Source organism: Gouania willdenowi, chromosome 21, assembly GCF_900634775.1.
Source record: "Gouania willdenowi chromosome 21, fGouWil2.1, whole genome shotgun sequence".
Lineage (NCBI taxonomy): Eukaryota > Metazoa > Chordata > Actinopteri > Blenniiformes > Gobiesocidae > Gouania > Gouania willdenowi.
This window is the reverse complement of record NC_041064.1, coordinates 4490249-4507725: the sequence shown is the minus strand read 5'-3', so window position 1 is coordinate 4507725 and position 17477 is coordinate 4490249. Positions and strand designations below refer to the sequence as shown.

The following is a 17477-nucleotide window of genomic DNA, read 5'->3' as shown; positions in this document are numbered from 1 at the left end:
AAGAAGAAGAAGAAGAAGAAGAAGAAGAAGAAGAAGAAGAAGAAGAACAGCAGTGAGAGCTCTATCCTCATTATTACAATCAAACATTACATGTATTTGGTTTATTTTTACCTAATAACGAAGGTGTCGATGGCAGAAGGGATGGGGACGCGGGGGGCGACCCAGGTCACTACCATACTGTCCGCCCCCACCTGGCCAAAGGTCAGATCAGTGGGAGCTGGCACCGCTGTTTAAAAGACACAAGACGATTGGTTACTGCTTGAAAAAGCTAGTCAGGGAATTCCACATGAATATGTATGATGTTGTAGTAGCAGCTCTTACAGGTCTGCTGGGTGATCGTAGTCGGTTCACTCTCTCCATTCTCCGTCACGGTAATCACACTGATGTCATAGTCGATGCCAGGTTCCAGTCCGTACACCGTGTAGTACCCTGACGTGGGCATGATCATGTCCTCAAAGATGGGCACGCTCTCCCCGGCGGCCACCACCGTCACCCTGTAGCCAGTGACGGCGCTGGTGTTGTGTGGCGTCCAGCGGAGGCTGATGGTGGTGTCGGACACGTCCTCAAAGCTGAGGTTGGTCAGCTGAGGAACCTCTGGATGGTTGTAGGGGTGGGGGGGGGGGGGATTCACCAGAGACACACAAAGAGAAGCAACGGAAGTGGAGAGGAAAAAAAAGCAAGTTTGGAGAAAAGAAAAGAAAAGGAGCAGAAGTTACTTCCATATCACGCCGATGGAAGAGCAGGGGTTATGTTTGCGTCCCCTTTGTGCACATAAAAGCCCAATGAAGGATGGGCTCATGTGTACATTTATTATTTAAGAGAGCGTGGGGTTGCACGTGGTGCAGTATCACAAGGGTGCACAATTTATTTTGTAAGAGTCATCACAGACACACCAGAATCTTACAAACAGCCCTGCAATACCACACAAACAGTTAAAGCTGCTGAGACGACATTTTTATGATCAGATAAAGACACAGTGTAGGCTTCATGGATCAATTAATCCAAGATCATTTTCTAAAAAAAAACAACATGTAAACAGATAAACCTGCTTGTTTTGATCTCCACTGTAAACACTCTCACTGACATAGTCGGAAAAGTTTGGTGCATCTCAACCTTGGGGTCAGGACCCCATGTGGGGGGGGGGTCACCAGATAACTTCAGGAAACATAATATGTTTTTTTTTACCTATTTGAGCTCATTTTTGCTTATTTTTACCCTTTTTCTGCAACTACACCAAACTTGCCATATTTGAACCTATTTTCATCACTTTTCTTGCCATGTTTTTGCTCTTTTTAATGCATTTTTGCTACATTATTCCCATTTCTGACACTTCTCCATCAAATTTCAATGCCTTTGCTGCACATTTTTTCCACATTTTGGCACTCACAAACCCTTTCCACCACTTTTCCCACCTAATGTCACATATATTGACCCAGTTTTAACCTTGTTTCACCATATTTCATGCTTATTTTTGCCAATTTTAAGCCAATATTGACAATTTGAACCCTTTTTTTTTTAACACTTTTTCTGTCTGTTTGCAACTTATAATCAATTTCTGTGCTTTTTAAAATCCCATTTCACCACCACCTTTACCTTTTCGGAGAGAGGTGATATCACGGGGAATACTGGGAACAAACTAGAACAAGCCAAACATCCACATCATACTTCAAAACTTGTTCTGGTTACTGTATCTAAAGTACCTTCAAGATCATCTCCAAAATCTAATTACTTCTTCCTTTTGAATGTGTCTATGAGCTCACCATATTTGTTTTAAATTAATTCAGAACTTTTTTCTGAGGAAGTAAAACATGACTTCTAGGGGACTCCACATCTCACAATGTCATGCACGAAACCTTTCCGACATTTACAGTGGAAATAAAAAATAAAAAAAACTTTCAAACAGCAATTTCAACCTCTTGATCAAATCATCTTTGATTTATTGACCTATGAGGCCGACACTATCTGTCTGTCTTTATCTGGACATCTTTAAATATTGAAAGCTATGTTATCCTTCAGACTTTCAACATTATCGATGTGCTGGTTGTCATGGTGACAGGTTGATTGTTAGGATAGCCGTGACCCTCACCTGGTGTGACGGTGCTGGATATGGGAACGCTCTCCATGTCGTCCTTCACCGTGACAACGCTGACGTTGTACTCCACGCCTGGACTCAGGTTGTCCAGTGTGCACGAGCTCTCCCCCGCCTCCACAAACACCTCCATGCTGTTCCCCTGCTGGCCGTTTGTGGGCGTGGACGTGACTCGGTAGCCGGTTATGTCTTAGAGGAGAATGAGAGAACGTTTTTAGCGACCTAACCCTTTATTACTAAGGTACAATAGTTTGTATTTGAAGTCATTTCAACACACTTTCAGGACATCCTATGCATTTTGGTCTCAAAAAATGATGACATTTTGAGACCAAAGTGCGTAGGTTGATTATTGAAATGACATGGAATGACCCATTTGCATTTGTACCTGGTGTACCAGCTCCATTCCACTGGATTATGAGCTCACCAGTACCAGGGTTAGACTCTAGGTTGAGGTCAGTGGGCGGAGACAGAGCTGGAAAGGAAGAACACAAAAAGAAATATAAGTGAGAAGGAAGGATAATAAGGATTTATCAGTGGGAAGTAAACATACGCGTGACAACGTGGCGTGTGATTGGCGCTCCCTGCTCATGGCCGTTGATGACTGGTTGAACACTGTAGGTGTATTCCACTCCAGGAGTCAGGCCGGATATGTAGATACTTCCTGAGTCGGAGGTCACGTCTCTAGGAGCCTCTCCACCCTGACTGGGTCGCACTGTCAACTGGAAGCAAGCGCACACACAGTCAGAGAGAGGAGAGAAAGATGAGGAAAAGGGCAGAGGTCTGAGTTTTCCCAAGAACATGAATGTCAGGAGGGCATTCTCATCTGTGGTGTGACATATTCTGGGAACTCAGAATTACCTCCGAGGTCAGATGTTAGTAAAAGCCTAAAGACGCTGAACCAGGAACAGCGATTTTAAAAGTGAGGGTGTTCTAAGAGTTAATGTAGTTTAATAAACTGATTTACTAAAACCATGATAAAGTTGTTATTAAGTCAGTGATACTCAACATGTGGCTCTTTATGTCTTCATTTTAATTATTTCCCCAAAAAACCTTAAAAGGGGGAAACTTTTGAACTCATTTTAACCTTTTTCTTTGGCCATTTTGACTCTTCCTGAGTCCCATTTCCATTTCCAATAAATAACCCTTTTTCCTAATTTTTGTCAATTTTTCCAAGTTCTTTTTGACACATTTATCCTTTTGGTGATTCTTTAACCATTTTTTTTTTTTGGCCACTTTTCATCCAAATAAGCTACCTTTGGCCCAATAAATACCACTTATTTCCTTTTTAAACTAAATTTTGCCCCTTTTTGTTCAACATTTTTGTCCTTTTCCACTATTGTTCGCCACATTTTGCTCATTTAAGCCACCTTTAGCCATTACATACCACTTGTTTCTTCTTTTCGTCAATTTTTTTGACTCATTTTAGTCAGTTTTTCCAAATATTTTTTGCCACTTTGGACCATTTTTTTCCCCACCTGTTACTCATCACTGTTAACTCTATAGTTACCTTCTCAGAACGGCGGCTTCGTCAAATTTCTGACTGTGATTGGCTTTGATCACCATTCAATCAATCGAACTGGACCAATACAATAAAATAAATCAACAATAAATCCCTCTGTAAAACGTGAGGGAGATGATTTTTTGTTTTTTAGTGAAAGTGCGGGTGTCGCATTCCCCGCGTCCCCTATGGGTGACACGCCTGCACTGAACCCAGAATAACCAGGCTCATCCAAACAACTACAACCATTGGCTTTACCTTGTATTCAACACGAGGAACCGGTGTCCAGGAGATGATAATAGACGTGTCGGTGACATCAGTGTTGAAATGAGGAGCGTTACCCATTGCTGGGCCTGAAATAGAGAGGAAAAAAGGGCAGAGTGACGTTTAAAAAGAAATACAGACTTTCTGCAGGCAAAGATTACAGGACTAACAAATGGAAACAGGAAATCACTGCAGTGGTTTTCCACCCCGGTGCTGGAAACGATCCTCATTTGTATAAAATGTGTTATTGTCATTACTATTATACATTTTTATTAAATCAAGGCTCTTAAACTTAGACTTTAGTGGCCAAATTCACATGAATAAAAAAAGGGACACCAGTGGAAATAATGCATTTGTTTTTGTACTTTAATAGGAAAACATTTGATTTTAACTCTTGATACACGAAGGCCAGTTGAAACACATTTAAAACATGACATTAAATTAGGTTGACCTTGAGTGTTGAAAGAGGCACCTATCAATGCATTATTATTTAAATTATTATCATCAATAATAATGTTAATTAAAATTTTACTTACTCTTCATGCATTTTTGCTACATTACTCCCATTTCTGCCACTTCTCCATCAAGTTTCAATGCCTTTTCTGCATATTTTTTTACACTTTCAAGACATGTTCAGCACTTATAAACCCTTTCCACCACTTTCCCACCTAATGTCACATGTGTTATTGTAACTTTTAACCTCTTTTCATCATATTTCATGCTTATTTTTGCCAATTTAACCACATTCATGATTTGTCATGCTCATTATTTGCCAGTTTAAACTAATTGTTCCAATATTGACACTTTAAACCCTTTTTACCACTTTTTCTGTCTGTTTTTGGCCATTAATTTGCAACTTTTAACCAATTACTGTGGTTTTTAAAACCCTATTTCACCCACATCCTTGTCACTTTTAAACATTATTTTTTCTGAATGAAACAAGGATATAAGTCTTTAAGATAACCATATAGTGCAACACAAATATTAGTAAACTTCATGGATAACAGTGGATATTATTCAGATAAATACATAAATAAATGTGGTTATCACAGATTCACTTTATGGACGCTCTCCTCTTTATTCCTGCTGTTTTTACTCACTGGTGGTGAACACGACCGTCTCCCCTTCACTCAGCGTGTTGTCCTGCTCTGCGTGCAGCGTGGCCGTGTACAAGGTCTCCGGCTGCAGGTTGAGGATGGTGTACTCGGTGAGGCCGGCGGGCAGGCGCAGCTGCTTGGGATTGGAACCTTCCACCGTGAGGAGAAGGCGGTACCCGGTGATTTTAGCGAGAGGCGCGAACCACATCATCAGGGCGCTGTCCTCGGTCACGTTGCTGAAGTGGATGTCGGTGGGGGCGTCGGGTTCTGACCACAGAAACAAACAGGGTGCATGTTAGAAGAGTTCATTCAGTCCTCACACACACACATTTCACAGCGTGTGTCGTACTCACTGGTGGTTTGCTCGCCAACAAGAGGAATACTTTTCTCTCCATTGTGGATGGTGTAGATGTTAAAGCGATACAACGTGCCAGGCTGCAGGTGTTTCACCTCAATGTAGGAGTTCTGACTGACGGGCAGATTCATCTCCTCCTGAGGGGAGACGGACTCGTCCACAGTCACCACCGTCACCTGGTAATCAGTGAAAGGACCAGCTGGGCCTGTCCAGGTCAGTACCACCTTTCTGTCAGTCACCTCAAAGAACTGCAGGTCAGTGGGGGAGGCCACTTCATCTGTGGAAGAAGGTTTTACAAAGCATTTCATTAACAATTATGGTAGGATAACCACTTGGGCCGACCTCTTCATACTCAAAGTACTCGACTTTTTCTTGAATCTACCTTGTAACGGCAAAATACAATATAATAAATAAATACTTTTAGGTTTAAAAATACATTTCTCTCTCTTTATTATAGATCATAATAATCTATCCTCGAAAAATCTCATTCTGTATACTGGCTAAAAATCTCTCAATCATTGAAACAATATGAGAAACATCTCCTCCTAGACATTAAAACTATAACAAAAAACTCAAGGCTTACAGAACAACAAATAATCATTAAATATACACTTGAATAAATAACTTTTTCAATGAAATTTAATCTCTCTTTATTTCTCTTGGACTTTCCTCCTCTTTCTCTTTTCCTCGTGTGACGATTTTGTCAAAACAAAGTGGCATCGTCAATGATTCCGTCACGTGTGAGCAAAATAACCATAATGAACCATATTGGCTTTAAACAGCAACTATTTAGCTTTCAGAAACTGGTGGAATTTCTCCAATAGAGCAAATATTAGCGGAGTTACGTTCATTTAAATGAATGCGTTCCCCGAGATGCGTTCAAGATCCCACATTTTCATTAATTTGTAGAATATCCCCAGACAACACGTGAAAAGAGGACATAAACTGGACGTATGGTCACCGTAAAGAAAACCAATATGTTAACAAGAGTTTCCGATGCTCAATTCATCATCTTATCGTCTATATTCACATATCTACTACAATAGGTCAGCAATACACGGTACACAGAGAGAAATACGCACGCACGCACTCACTCCTGGGACTGAATCCAGCAATCTGAGAGATTAAGTGTCCATATTTTTGACTGAGAAGTAAATCCACATACAGTATGCAAAGGGAGAACCTGTAAACCATAGGTGTTTTTCTAGGTCCTGGAGGGCCACTAATTCATTCTTTCTACGTTTTGAAGAACCAGCCATTTCTGAGTGGAAAGCTGGAATATCACTTTTTAACACTCCCCAGTGGGTGCATGGAAAAATGTGTGAAAATATCCCATTATCTGTGATTTATATCCAAAAATACAGAATCTCTAAAATATATCTAATGGCTACAAATTCCTGCGTACAGGCATAAATAAAAAAAAAACACTAACTCACAGGAAGAGGCATTTAACACTCCCATAAATACTGTGCAAGGTTCAATAATGACATTTAATGCATTGAGAGGAATTATATTTTTAAAGTGCAACAAAAAGTGCAAAATGAATTACTGGTAAAAATAAATCAGAATACTCTGAAAAATAGCATCAATAAATCCAATAATTAAACAAAAACATATATTTTAAAGTGCAAAATAACCCCTAGTTTAACTTAAACATGAGAATGATCTACAAATGAATAAAATAAATTAGATTTGTCTGAAAAATAGCATCAATAAATCCAATAATTAAACAAAAACATATATTTTAAAGTGCAATATAACCACTAGTTTAACTTAAACATAAAAAAAATATTCTACAACTGCATGAAATACATTAAAAATAATTTAGAAGACCCTGAAAAATAGCATCAATAAATCCAATGATTAAAAATAAAAATGTTTTAAGTACAAAATAACCCCTAGTTTAACTTAAACATGAGAATGATCTACAAATGAATAAAATAAATTAAAATACTCTGAAAAATAGCGTAAATGAATCCAATAACTAAACAAAAACATATATTATTAAAGTGCAAAATAACCACTAGTTTAACTTGACCATATGAATAAAATAAATAATAATAAATAAATTACAAGACCCTGAAAAATTATTCCCTCAAAACCAATAAAAACAAATTATATTTCTTAAATTACAATTCAAGTAGTAATATCATCTGACTAGATTTTGTATTCATTTTTTGCTAATATTGGACTTATTTTTGATAATATTCAATTGGGACACGCCTAGAAACTATAAAAACTTGTGTATTATTAAACGTTTATTCCCATGCGGTCGATGTTCAGACTTACAGTTATCCACGGACATGTTATACAAATACCTGCCACAAAGTCAGACTAATTCATCTCAGAGCAAATGTACCACAGCGAGACAAAGACCCCATGTGTGCTTCAAAAACTATCCAGAGACACTTTTTACAACATCTGCTGGAGCTGGCAGAGCTTTGCAGACGTTCAGACGAGCAGAAGAAGAGTCCAACAGCTATGGACACAATGACTTCACTTTCCACTGGAAAAACGACTTCTAAGCTCAAGCGTCGACAGTTGGAAACTTTTACACAAATGGCAGAAATAGGCGTAAAAAAAGTGTTTGCAGGTTGGAGCTGAATAGCGCCTTAGGGGTAAAGGAAACAAGTCAGGCTTATTTGAGCTTATAATCATGGGAACGGCTTAGAAACATCACATGATTCTCATTAAAAAGACTAACATTTTACCTCAGGTGAACCATTTTATTTCTGTTAATATAAAAGGTACAGTATTTTTCTGCTGGCCAGGAGGCCTCTTCAGGCCCGGGGTGGCTCCTGGGTTCGCAGTAGGGCTGAACGACTAATTGCATTTGCAATATCATAAAACGCGATTTTCTAATCACAAGGGCTGAACTTTATTTATTCATTTATTTATTCATTTATAGGAGCGGCCGCTGCCGTCCTCCTCTCTCAGCCGCCCGGCGCTCCCCTCTTACTCCCTGGCCTCGCCGTTGTCGTCGGCCCACTTCACTGGGGGTCGGCATGGCGGTTGGGGTCGGGGCGGACGGGGGACGGGCAACCCGGCACCGGGCGGAAGGCGGGTCGGCAGAGGCAGCCGGGTCTTTTTAGCCTCCTCAGAAGCAGTTTCACACTTTTTCATGCCTCGGCCATGATCAGGGTGTCGAACAGGTGGAAAAAAAACCAACAAAAGCCTTAGCCTAACGAGTACATCAGAGCCTGTGGTCACGTGACTGCCATAAAGTGATACGTTCTCCAGGCATTCATCAGATAACATGACATGGCCAAAGACGGTCCATCTCTCCAAACTTACTTGGGTGGTATTTCAAGAGGGCATCCCCAATCTGAGCATTGATACTGTCAAGCGCTGTATATTGGCCTGAGGAATCATTTAAAATAACTCATATGGGTCACAAAGTCCATGGCGTGCCTTTAAGTAAATCTGAAATAGTTTATTATGAAACAGATTGATTTATTGCTTGTGTTCATTGAAAAACACATGACAAGAGGACCTTGAAAAAAGAATTGCATCTTAAATTGCAATCGTAATTTTGAGGAAAAAAATCGCAATTAGATTATTTTCCAAAATCGTTCAGCCCTAGTTCACAGACTTGGATCTTGCACAAACTTTGGTCATGGATGAACTGGCATGTCTTGGTCTGTGGGATAAACTCGTACTGGGCTTAACCTTTGACACGTTGATCCCAAATACCAGTTTTAGGTATTACCACTCACTCCTTCCCTCTAGTCACAGCCACCACCATTATACCTAAGCTTATCACGTGTCACCAGAATGGCTGAATGGATTTCACAACACAATAAGCACAATATACACAACTATAACATCACATCTCACTCTCACTTTAAAGCAGTCACCTCTTCCCCACTCTTTCCATGTCCTACCCTGACTCCCTCTTCCCTGTTCCCTCCCCCCTCACCTAGGTGCAACACTGCCCTCAGTTTTTATATCCTCCCTATAATAAAGTTCTTACCATTCCTTAGGGAGGGCTGGTGATGGTCACAATTATACAATAAAATAAATTCATTTACCGGTATTTAATTGCAATAACAAAACACGCATTGCTATAAAAGATTGCACTTCTTGCAGTGTTAACCTTCAACAACATGTGCAGACAATGTAATATATATATATATATATATATATATATATATAAGTAATTAAATGTGCATTTAATTACCGTATTTTTCAGCGTACAGGGCGCTATTTTTTTCTTTAAAGTTGAGGGTGCCCTTGGCTCTATGTGTGTATTTTTCAGTCGCACACGTGTGAAAGCGGGTGTCGGGGAGCAGAATATTACAGTGGAATGACTGTACTGTAACATCCACTGAACATCAAGGTGAACTGAATGTTCAAAAACAAGCTTTGGAAAATATAGGAAAAGGGAAAGCACTCACAGCTTTAATTACAGGATGCAGAACGCCGTCCGAGTGGAGGAAAATTGCGTAGGAGCGAGTGACAGCAGACGTCCTACATCTGTTGAATATTTGTTTTTATTTTCTGTGCCTCAAATAAGATGTTTGCTGAACATTCCATTTGAATGTGTGAAAATGTATTTTTGCTACATAGAACATGAGGGATGAAAAGCTGCAGGTGGTACTGTTGGTAGCCAGCAAGAAAGCCATCACCAGGGAACGGTTAAAGACAGATGTTCCCACCATTGAGGAATGGATAGAAATCATCCATGGCATTATTGTGATGGAGAACATATCCTCATCCCTCAGAGTTGAAAAAGACAAATTCTACCAGGTCTGGAGCAAATGGACTAAGTATGTGAAGCCAATCTGATCTGATTCATCCCTGTTTTTGTATGAGAATGTGTTGTTATGAGTGCGCTTCCCAGTTATGTTCTGTTTCTCATTGTTTTTGACTATACTGTTGTATGATATGTTAAAAAAAAAAAAAAAAAAACCGGAAGGACAGTATGGACAAAATTGCCTGAATTGAACTATATCTATAGTTTGTATGTATGACTATTATTGTGAATAATGTATGTGATGGAAATTTGCCATTCTGAATAAAAACAGAATAAATAAATAAAATACTGATAATATATTGAAGTTTGTAGAGTGGGTAGCTGTGCACACGTATGCATTTACGGTGGAAAGAGCGTATAAAAATATAAGGTAAGATATCTCAGCTAGTTTTTAATAGCAGGAAATAATAAACGGAATGCACGGATATGCAGACGTAGAGCAGTGACGAGGAGACTTCATGCGTAAATGAAAATTCATCAGTTGAAACTCATCAGAATACGTGGAAATACACAGAAATCTCCATTAAACCAAATGGGCGTATCAATCCTTTGATTGTTTGTAAACATTGTGACATATTTTGATGGGCGGGGCTTGGCCTGGAGGCAAACCACCATATATACACTGTATAAACACTAGATGACTTACCAGCGCTGTTGGGGAGCGATGTAGCAACGTGGCAGCCATCTTACCTCAGACAGATGGCCCTGCTCATTACGTCGATGTCAATGGTGCATGTACTATTTAAATAACCCTAACTGGCTCAATTTTCAACCAATTTTCAAATGGCAAGTGGCAAATTTAACATATACAGTACAAGCATCCTATGTCATACCTACGTATAATAAGGTTTGTAACAAGGCAAACCATTTGTAAATCCGCCAATATTCTATCGAGTTACGGGTATTTTTGCTGAAGCTGATCACTCACCTTCCTACAGCTACCGTAGAGCGCGTCAGAATGTCAGAACGTCAGTTGTCTGAGGTAAGATGGCCGCCGTAAGCTACGCTGGCGAATCCCGCTTGCGTCATCTAGTGTTTATATAGATCTATGCTTTAGCCAGCGGCGTTTCCTGTTTTTGCCTCCAGCCTAGTGACATGGGCTATTAATGGGTCTATTGCAGCCTGCCTACCAGCCCGTTCTGATTGGCCGAGTCATTTAAAGGGCACCCTCAGCCAATAGAATGCAGCATATGTGTTACTGTTTGTGACTTTTTCTTGGAAAATGGCAAAATTATTGGAATGCGGCCAATACAGCGGTGCGTTCAAAAGCCCGGAAAATACGGTAATACGTAGAGATGCTTAACAGAAACCTACTGAAGAATATCTGGAGCCCACTTTCTCTCGTGTCACACGTAACCATTAACGTAAAAAGCTGATTTACCAGGCAGTGGGTCTCCAGATGTGTTGACCTGCACAAAGATAGGCTCACTCTCCAGGCTGTCCTCCACGGCGTAGATGCTGATGTTGTACATCTTTCCAGGCAGAAGGTCACTGAGGGTCACAGACGTGGCCGTGTCAGGGAGGGTGAGCTCTGTGCTCTCGCCTTCGATGGACGGCGTGTACACGACACGGTAACCTGAGACACGCGTGGAGTTAGGCTGATGCAAGTTCAAACACCAGTGAGATTATTATAGCAGCTGTTCATGCATAACAAGTAGGATTTCCTCGGAGAAAAGAAAGAAAAAGACAAATACCGAGACGAATATAATGGTGTAACATACCAGTGATGGGAGCCAGAGGCTTTTCCCACGTGATCACAATAGAACTTTCTCCAACATCTTCCACTTCGTGCTCTTTAGGAGCATCAGGTGCTGTTGTTTGTGAAGTAGTCAGGATGAGGTTGTTTTCCCCCTCGTCTGTGACCTCATACACGTTAACTGTGTATTTCCTCCCAGGAAGAAGCTCCTCAATATTCACTGAAGTTGTAGAACGAGGCAGATCTAAGAAAAGACAAGAAAAGACAAGAAAAGAGTGTCACGTCAACACTTTGCAGACAGTTCAGGGTTCTTGTGGCGTTTCTTATCTGTTGAAAATCCTCTCCTTACCCAACACAACAGCCTGACCAGAGCTCTGGCCCTGCTCAGTGAGTTCATACTCGACTCTGAAACCAGAGACTGTGTCTGAAGCAGAAACCCAGGAAACGACAAAGCTACTCGACGTGATTTCAGTCACAGACTCGGAAATGTCGACCACAGGAGGAAGAATGGTGGTTTCACCTTGAGTTGTAGCCACTGCAGGTGAAACAGAGATCAACAATTCAGAGTAATGACTAAAAGCTTAAAAATAACCAATATAAAGAGAGAAAAATACCTCAATTCCCAGATAAAACATAATATATTACGGTCTAGTTTCAGTGTTACACGTTTAAATTTCTACTCACAGGATCCGTAAGTGGTGGTGAAATCAAAGCGTGTGATCTCTTTGCGTCCGAAACGCAGTACGCTGATCAGCTGACCTTCGTAGGTGATGCCTGGTTTCAGACCAGAGATGGTGTAAGAGTTGAGATGTCCAGGAATCATCACCTCCCTCCACGGGTTGTTGGTGTATTTCTGCAAAAACGGAACAAGCAAGAAACGCAGGAAATGACACCGATCTCATCGTCAAACCACATAATTATTTAGCGGAAGTCAAGAAAACATGAGAACAATCAGCAGACACCTCTGAAGAAGACTGGCAGTTGACGTTGATGTCAGGTTGTCTGAATTTAACATATCACTCTAGTGGGTGTGTTTATGTGTTACCATCCAAAGCAATATGGCAGAAATTTTCATTAGGAGCACATTTGGGAATAAAATACGTTTGGGTCTGATTCTTTTTAAAATGTTGTTTTAAGGAAAAAAATTACCCACTAAAATATCAAGTGTGTATTGCTTAATAAAGCAGAAAAATCCTAGCTTTTTAGATCCAATTGTTTTTTTTTTTGTAATGTAGATTCGTTTGACAATTTTCAGCACTTTTCTTTTTACTTTCCACTCCGTTATCATCAATCGTATCCATGGAAACCCCAGAACAACTTTTTAATAACAATTTTTAAAAAGGCAATGATGGACATTAGGTATTAAAACAGAAACCGTAGCTCCACTCCGTTACCTTTTTTAGTGGAATGGACAAGATTACATCATTCAACCCCATGTTAAACAAAAATTAGTAAGAATTCAGCACAGTTAATATGGAATATTGAGTGAAAAACTTTAAATTCCATGATTTTTAACGTCTCAAATGTGCCTTTAATCAAAATTTCACCCTTACCCCTATGTAGACAGAGAATAAAAAAATGTTTTAAACTAAATGGTGATTAAATGAGCAACTGGGCCAGTTATTTCCCAACAAGGATATTTGTTTATACTCAATCATTGTGTTATTCCAACACATTTGTTACCATGTGTATCAACTGTTGTATTAGGCTGTAAAACTCACTGTTCTCCATTTAAGGATGTACTGGGTGATGTGTGCAGACGATGGAGCGTCCCACTGGATGGGATGGGAGTTGGGCTGGTTTCCAGACTCAGTGATGATCACCTGAACTGGGCGTTGACCACCTGTTAGTAAAGGACCAATCAGAGAAAGAGGAGTGAGGACAATCATGCACTTGATAAAGAGGAGATTTTAAGCTTAGTCATCAACATCCTCCACCAGAATGGTTCTCATTATAACTCACAACCTTTTCCTAAATGTCCTAAATCTAAGAACTTAGATGTATACATAAGAAAATATTATCACATCAGAATATAAAATTACTAACTATATTAAACGGTTTCTAAGGAAAGCTGTCCACTTTGAAGATACCTCGAACAGAATAAAGAAAAATGGAATAAGGGCAATAACTCCGTAAAAAATAATTGCGCTCTTCTCATTTTCGAACTCCATCAACATATTGATAACCTAAAGCCACACACCAAATGTGGTTATCCCATCTTTTCGGCTGCAACATAGAAGACCACTTTTATTTTGAATGCAGTTTTGAAGCAGCAGCTGGACAATAACATAGTGGTTGACTTTGGTCAGCTGAGGAGAAGGAGACAGAAGACGCTCTGTCTCTATCTTCAGCAAGTGCCAAATGTGGGCGTAATATATCCATGAATATCCACATTTATGCTTCCGTCCACGAATCTTTGTATTTTATCTGCGTCTTCTCAGGCTTTTATTAAATTGATATTCTCGGCTCGAGTTCAGCGCTTGCTTCGGGCGGCCATCTTAGATTATGTCGTCACCAGTGCGTCAGGACGAGCATGCGCAGAATGACCGGAATTAATTTAAAGCAGAATTAAACGTTTACAAGATCGAGGAATTATTCAATTTGGAATTATGAATAAACCAGCCACTTAATTCGGATTTAAGTTCAATTTGGAATTGCCATTTAAATTCGGAATTAGGTACACAGGTTCGAGTGATGATTTTCATCACTTTTCCTTTTTCCTTTCCACTCCGTTACCATCAACCGTATCCATGGAAACCTGAGAACAACTTTTTGATGTCAATTCTTAAAGAGGCAATGAAGGACATAAGGCATTACAACAGGAACCATTGAGTTGTGCCTCAGTGTGTGATGTCACCAACGTTCATGTTGTCCATTCCACTCCGTTAGCACAAAAAGGTAACGGAGTGGAAAGACCTTCTTCGTATACAAGATCTAGGAATTATTATTATATAAAAATGTTGCATCATTCAAATTAACCAGCCTATTATTTTGGACTTAAGAATAAATCTGAATGGCCATTTTCATTCGGAATGAGGTGTTTAAAGAGGAATTTAATTTTATTCTGAATTAAAGGGGAATTAACGTAAACGTAGCCACTATCACTGTGTTCCTGTGCAGAATATAGAATGAGTCGGGGGGGGTTGAAACTCACAAGCCCCTGTTACATTCCAACTGCTGAGAGCCTGGAGGAATTTCCCTCTGCTTTTTAAAATCTAAAGTTTAAAACATCCTCTTCATCAAATGCATCTGCAACACTGCAAATAAAGGAAGGACGAAGAGATTTACAGCTTTTTACATTCTCAAAACACACATTCTCATTCTCTTTTCTACAGGCTGAAAGAATAAAGATGAAAAGAAAAAGAAGAATAGCCAGGGATCTAGAATGGCTTTGAAAATCTAAGAAGGGTATCGAGTCATCTTTAATGTAAACACGCGTCATGTGGCGAACACATTTCTGACAGAAGCTGCACTGGTAGAAACTAGTAGCTTCTATAAAGAGCTGAGGTTTCCTAACCGCGTTTCCAAATAGCAAAGCTTCCAATCAAAGTTTCTGAGCAAGTGGCTCGGTTAACCGTAAAGTCTCCCAGTGCACATACACAAACCTCAAAAACAATCTGGGACCAATTACACAGCCATAGGCCACTGGTTGACTCGGGTATCAAACGTGGGAAGTAGCTGCACATCCATCTTCACTAGCTTTAGACACAACATTGATACATTCTGCATGTTAACAGACAACCCCCCCGAAAAAAAAAAACCAAGGGGCTGATAAGGACGTGATGCTTGGATAGCGACAAAGGACTGAATTGCACCTCAGCGTAGGAGACGTAAACACTGCACAGCAGACAGGAAAGACATTTTTAGGGGATCTTATCAGAAACGTTGTGCCAACGTTGAACACATTACAAAGGCTTTTTCATCTTTTTTACCTTTTATGGTTTGGCAACGCGATAAACCGACTGAGTTCAAGTCTGGATCTGGCTCACACTGGCCCCTTAAATCTTCACTGGCTCGAGTTTGTGAGCTCAGGCACACATAAACACACACACACACACACAAGTTCACAGCTGGTTGCTATTACGACCAATTATGGAGGAATACTGCCCTACATTTTATATGTGCCATCAACCTGCTTCACAAACAACACAAATAAGGAACACTTTGGATTGTTCCTGATGAACCTGCAGAAGAATTTTAATACGCAATCATACACGCCAACACCGTGACAGAATTCAATGCTTTTACTCTCAATAAATCATGTGTCATTGGCTATGTTTACATGAGTGCCTTAATTCAGAATAAAAGTTAAATCCTCTTTGATAACCTTGTAAACACTTAATTTAGAATAAAAATGACCGTTCCAAATTAAACTTAAATCTGAATTAAGTGGCTGGTTTATTCTGATTTAAATTCCAAATGGCATAATTCCTTGATCTTGAATATGTTCATTCTGCTTAAATTAATTCCGCTCATTCTGCGCACATATGGGTGAGCACATAATCCAAGATGGCCACCCAAAGCAAGTGTTGGACTTGAGCCAAGACTATTTATTTACTAAAAGCCTTAGAAAATATAGATATAATGCAAATGAAAATATATAACTGTAATATATATATACATATACAAGTATAAAAATAAAAGTGAAAAGGTTTGTTTTGTGTTTTTTCCCAATAGATGATAATGAGAACCCTTCCCAACTCCCAGACCTAAAGCGGAATTAAATAAAGCCAAATACACCTGTTTTCCATGTAAACCTCAATTCAGAATGACTATTTCCATGTAAAAACAAAGCAGAACACTTTAATTACGAATCATTTATTTCCAAATAATCAATTCTGAATTAAAAAATATAATGTAACCGTGGCAACTGTGACAGAATTCTATGCTTTTACTCTCAACAAACCCTACATCTACACAACTGAGTTTCATTCTCACTTTCAGGTGAAGGAAATGCCATACAGAATAGGACCAAACAGAAAACCTCTCTAGGAATTTCATACGAGGCACAGCATGTAGAGCTTTGAAGGCAAAGGCGAAAACAAAAAGTAGTGAAAAAGCACAAAACATGATAAATAAAAAAAACACAACATCATTCAAAGTAAGTATACGGTTAAAAGAAACAGCCTATCTGTGTGTGTGTGTGTGTCTGTGTGTGTGTGTGCAGCTGTAGAAACACAGCGATGTACCCCATGCGGGCAGGAACAAAAGCTCAAATTGGGGGGCCGCACTTGTAAAAGAGGAAATCACACCCCTCCCCTCTCGGCCTGTTTCACATCAAAGTCAAGGGCCCCATTTCCCAGGTGACTTAAACTAACGTTTCTCACTGTGAGCGCTGGAGTCGCTACAATTTGTTCTGTCCACAAGAGATGCAACAAAGAATGAGTGTGACACACAGAATGGGTGTGTACTGGTAGTTATGGTTAACTCTTACCAGGGTAAGACTGCTGGGGCTCACAGCTCAGCTCTCCAACACCGTTCCCATAACAGTAGCACTTGTACATGATTCCGTGGATGACTTTGTCCCAGGACTCTCCGATCTGATAGAAAACTCTGGTCTCTGGCTCCTGGCACTGGTCTGGAGAGTTTGGAGCACAAGATGTTTCATTACAAAGATTCTTTTTTACAAGCTGCAGCTGCTGCTCTGAGGGATTTTTCCAAAGCAAACTTGTTTCTGAAATACACAGGGCTATTTTTAAAAGCTTTCACAGTCCAAACAAAA

General features: G+C 39.8%; 1 protein-coding gene across 1 annotated transcript in view; it reads right to left on the bottom strand.

Moving 5' to 3' along the window:
• LOC114454820 (fibronectin-like) overlaps positions 1-17477 on the bottom strand; it is a 52397-nt gene that overhangs the window by 19228 nt on the left and 15692 nt on the right. Inside the window, exons 12-25 of the mRNA XM_028435599.1 lie at positions 17190-17333; positions 13477-13598; positions 12440-12608; positions 12105-12290; positions 11781-11999; positions 11441-11635; positions 5302-5580; positions 4952-5215; positions 3846-3940; positions 2640-2808; positions 2475-2561; positions 2087-2278; positions 322-594; positions 112-226 (exon numbers count right to left, since the gene is read on the bottom strand). Coding sequence (XP_028291400.1) covers positions 112-226; positions 322-594; positions 2087-2278; positions 2475-2561; positions 2640-2808; positions 3846-3940; positions 4952-5215; positions 5302-5580; positions 11441-11635; positions 11781-11999; positions 12105-12290; positions 12440-12608; positions 13477-13598; positions 17190-17333 — 2509 coding nt within the window. The remainder of the gene's footprint in view (positions 1-111; positions 227-321; positions 595-2086; positions 2279-2474; positions 2562-2639; positions 2809-3845; positions 3941-4951; positions 5216-5301; positions 5581-11440; positions 11636-11780; positions 12000-12104; positions 12291-12439; positions 12609-13476; positions 13599-17189; positions 17334-17477) is intronic.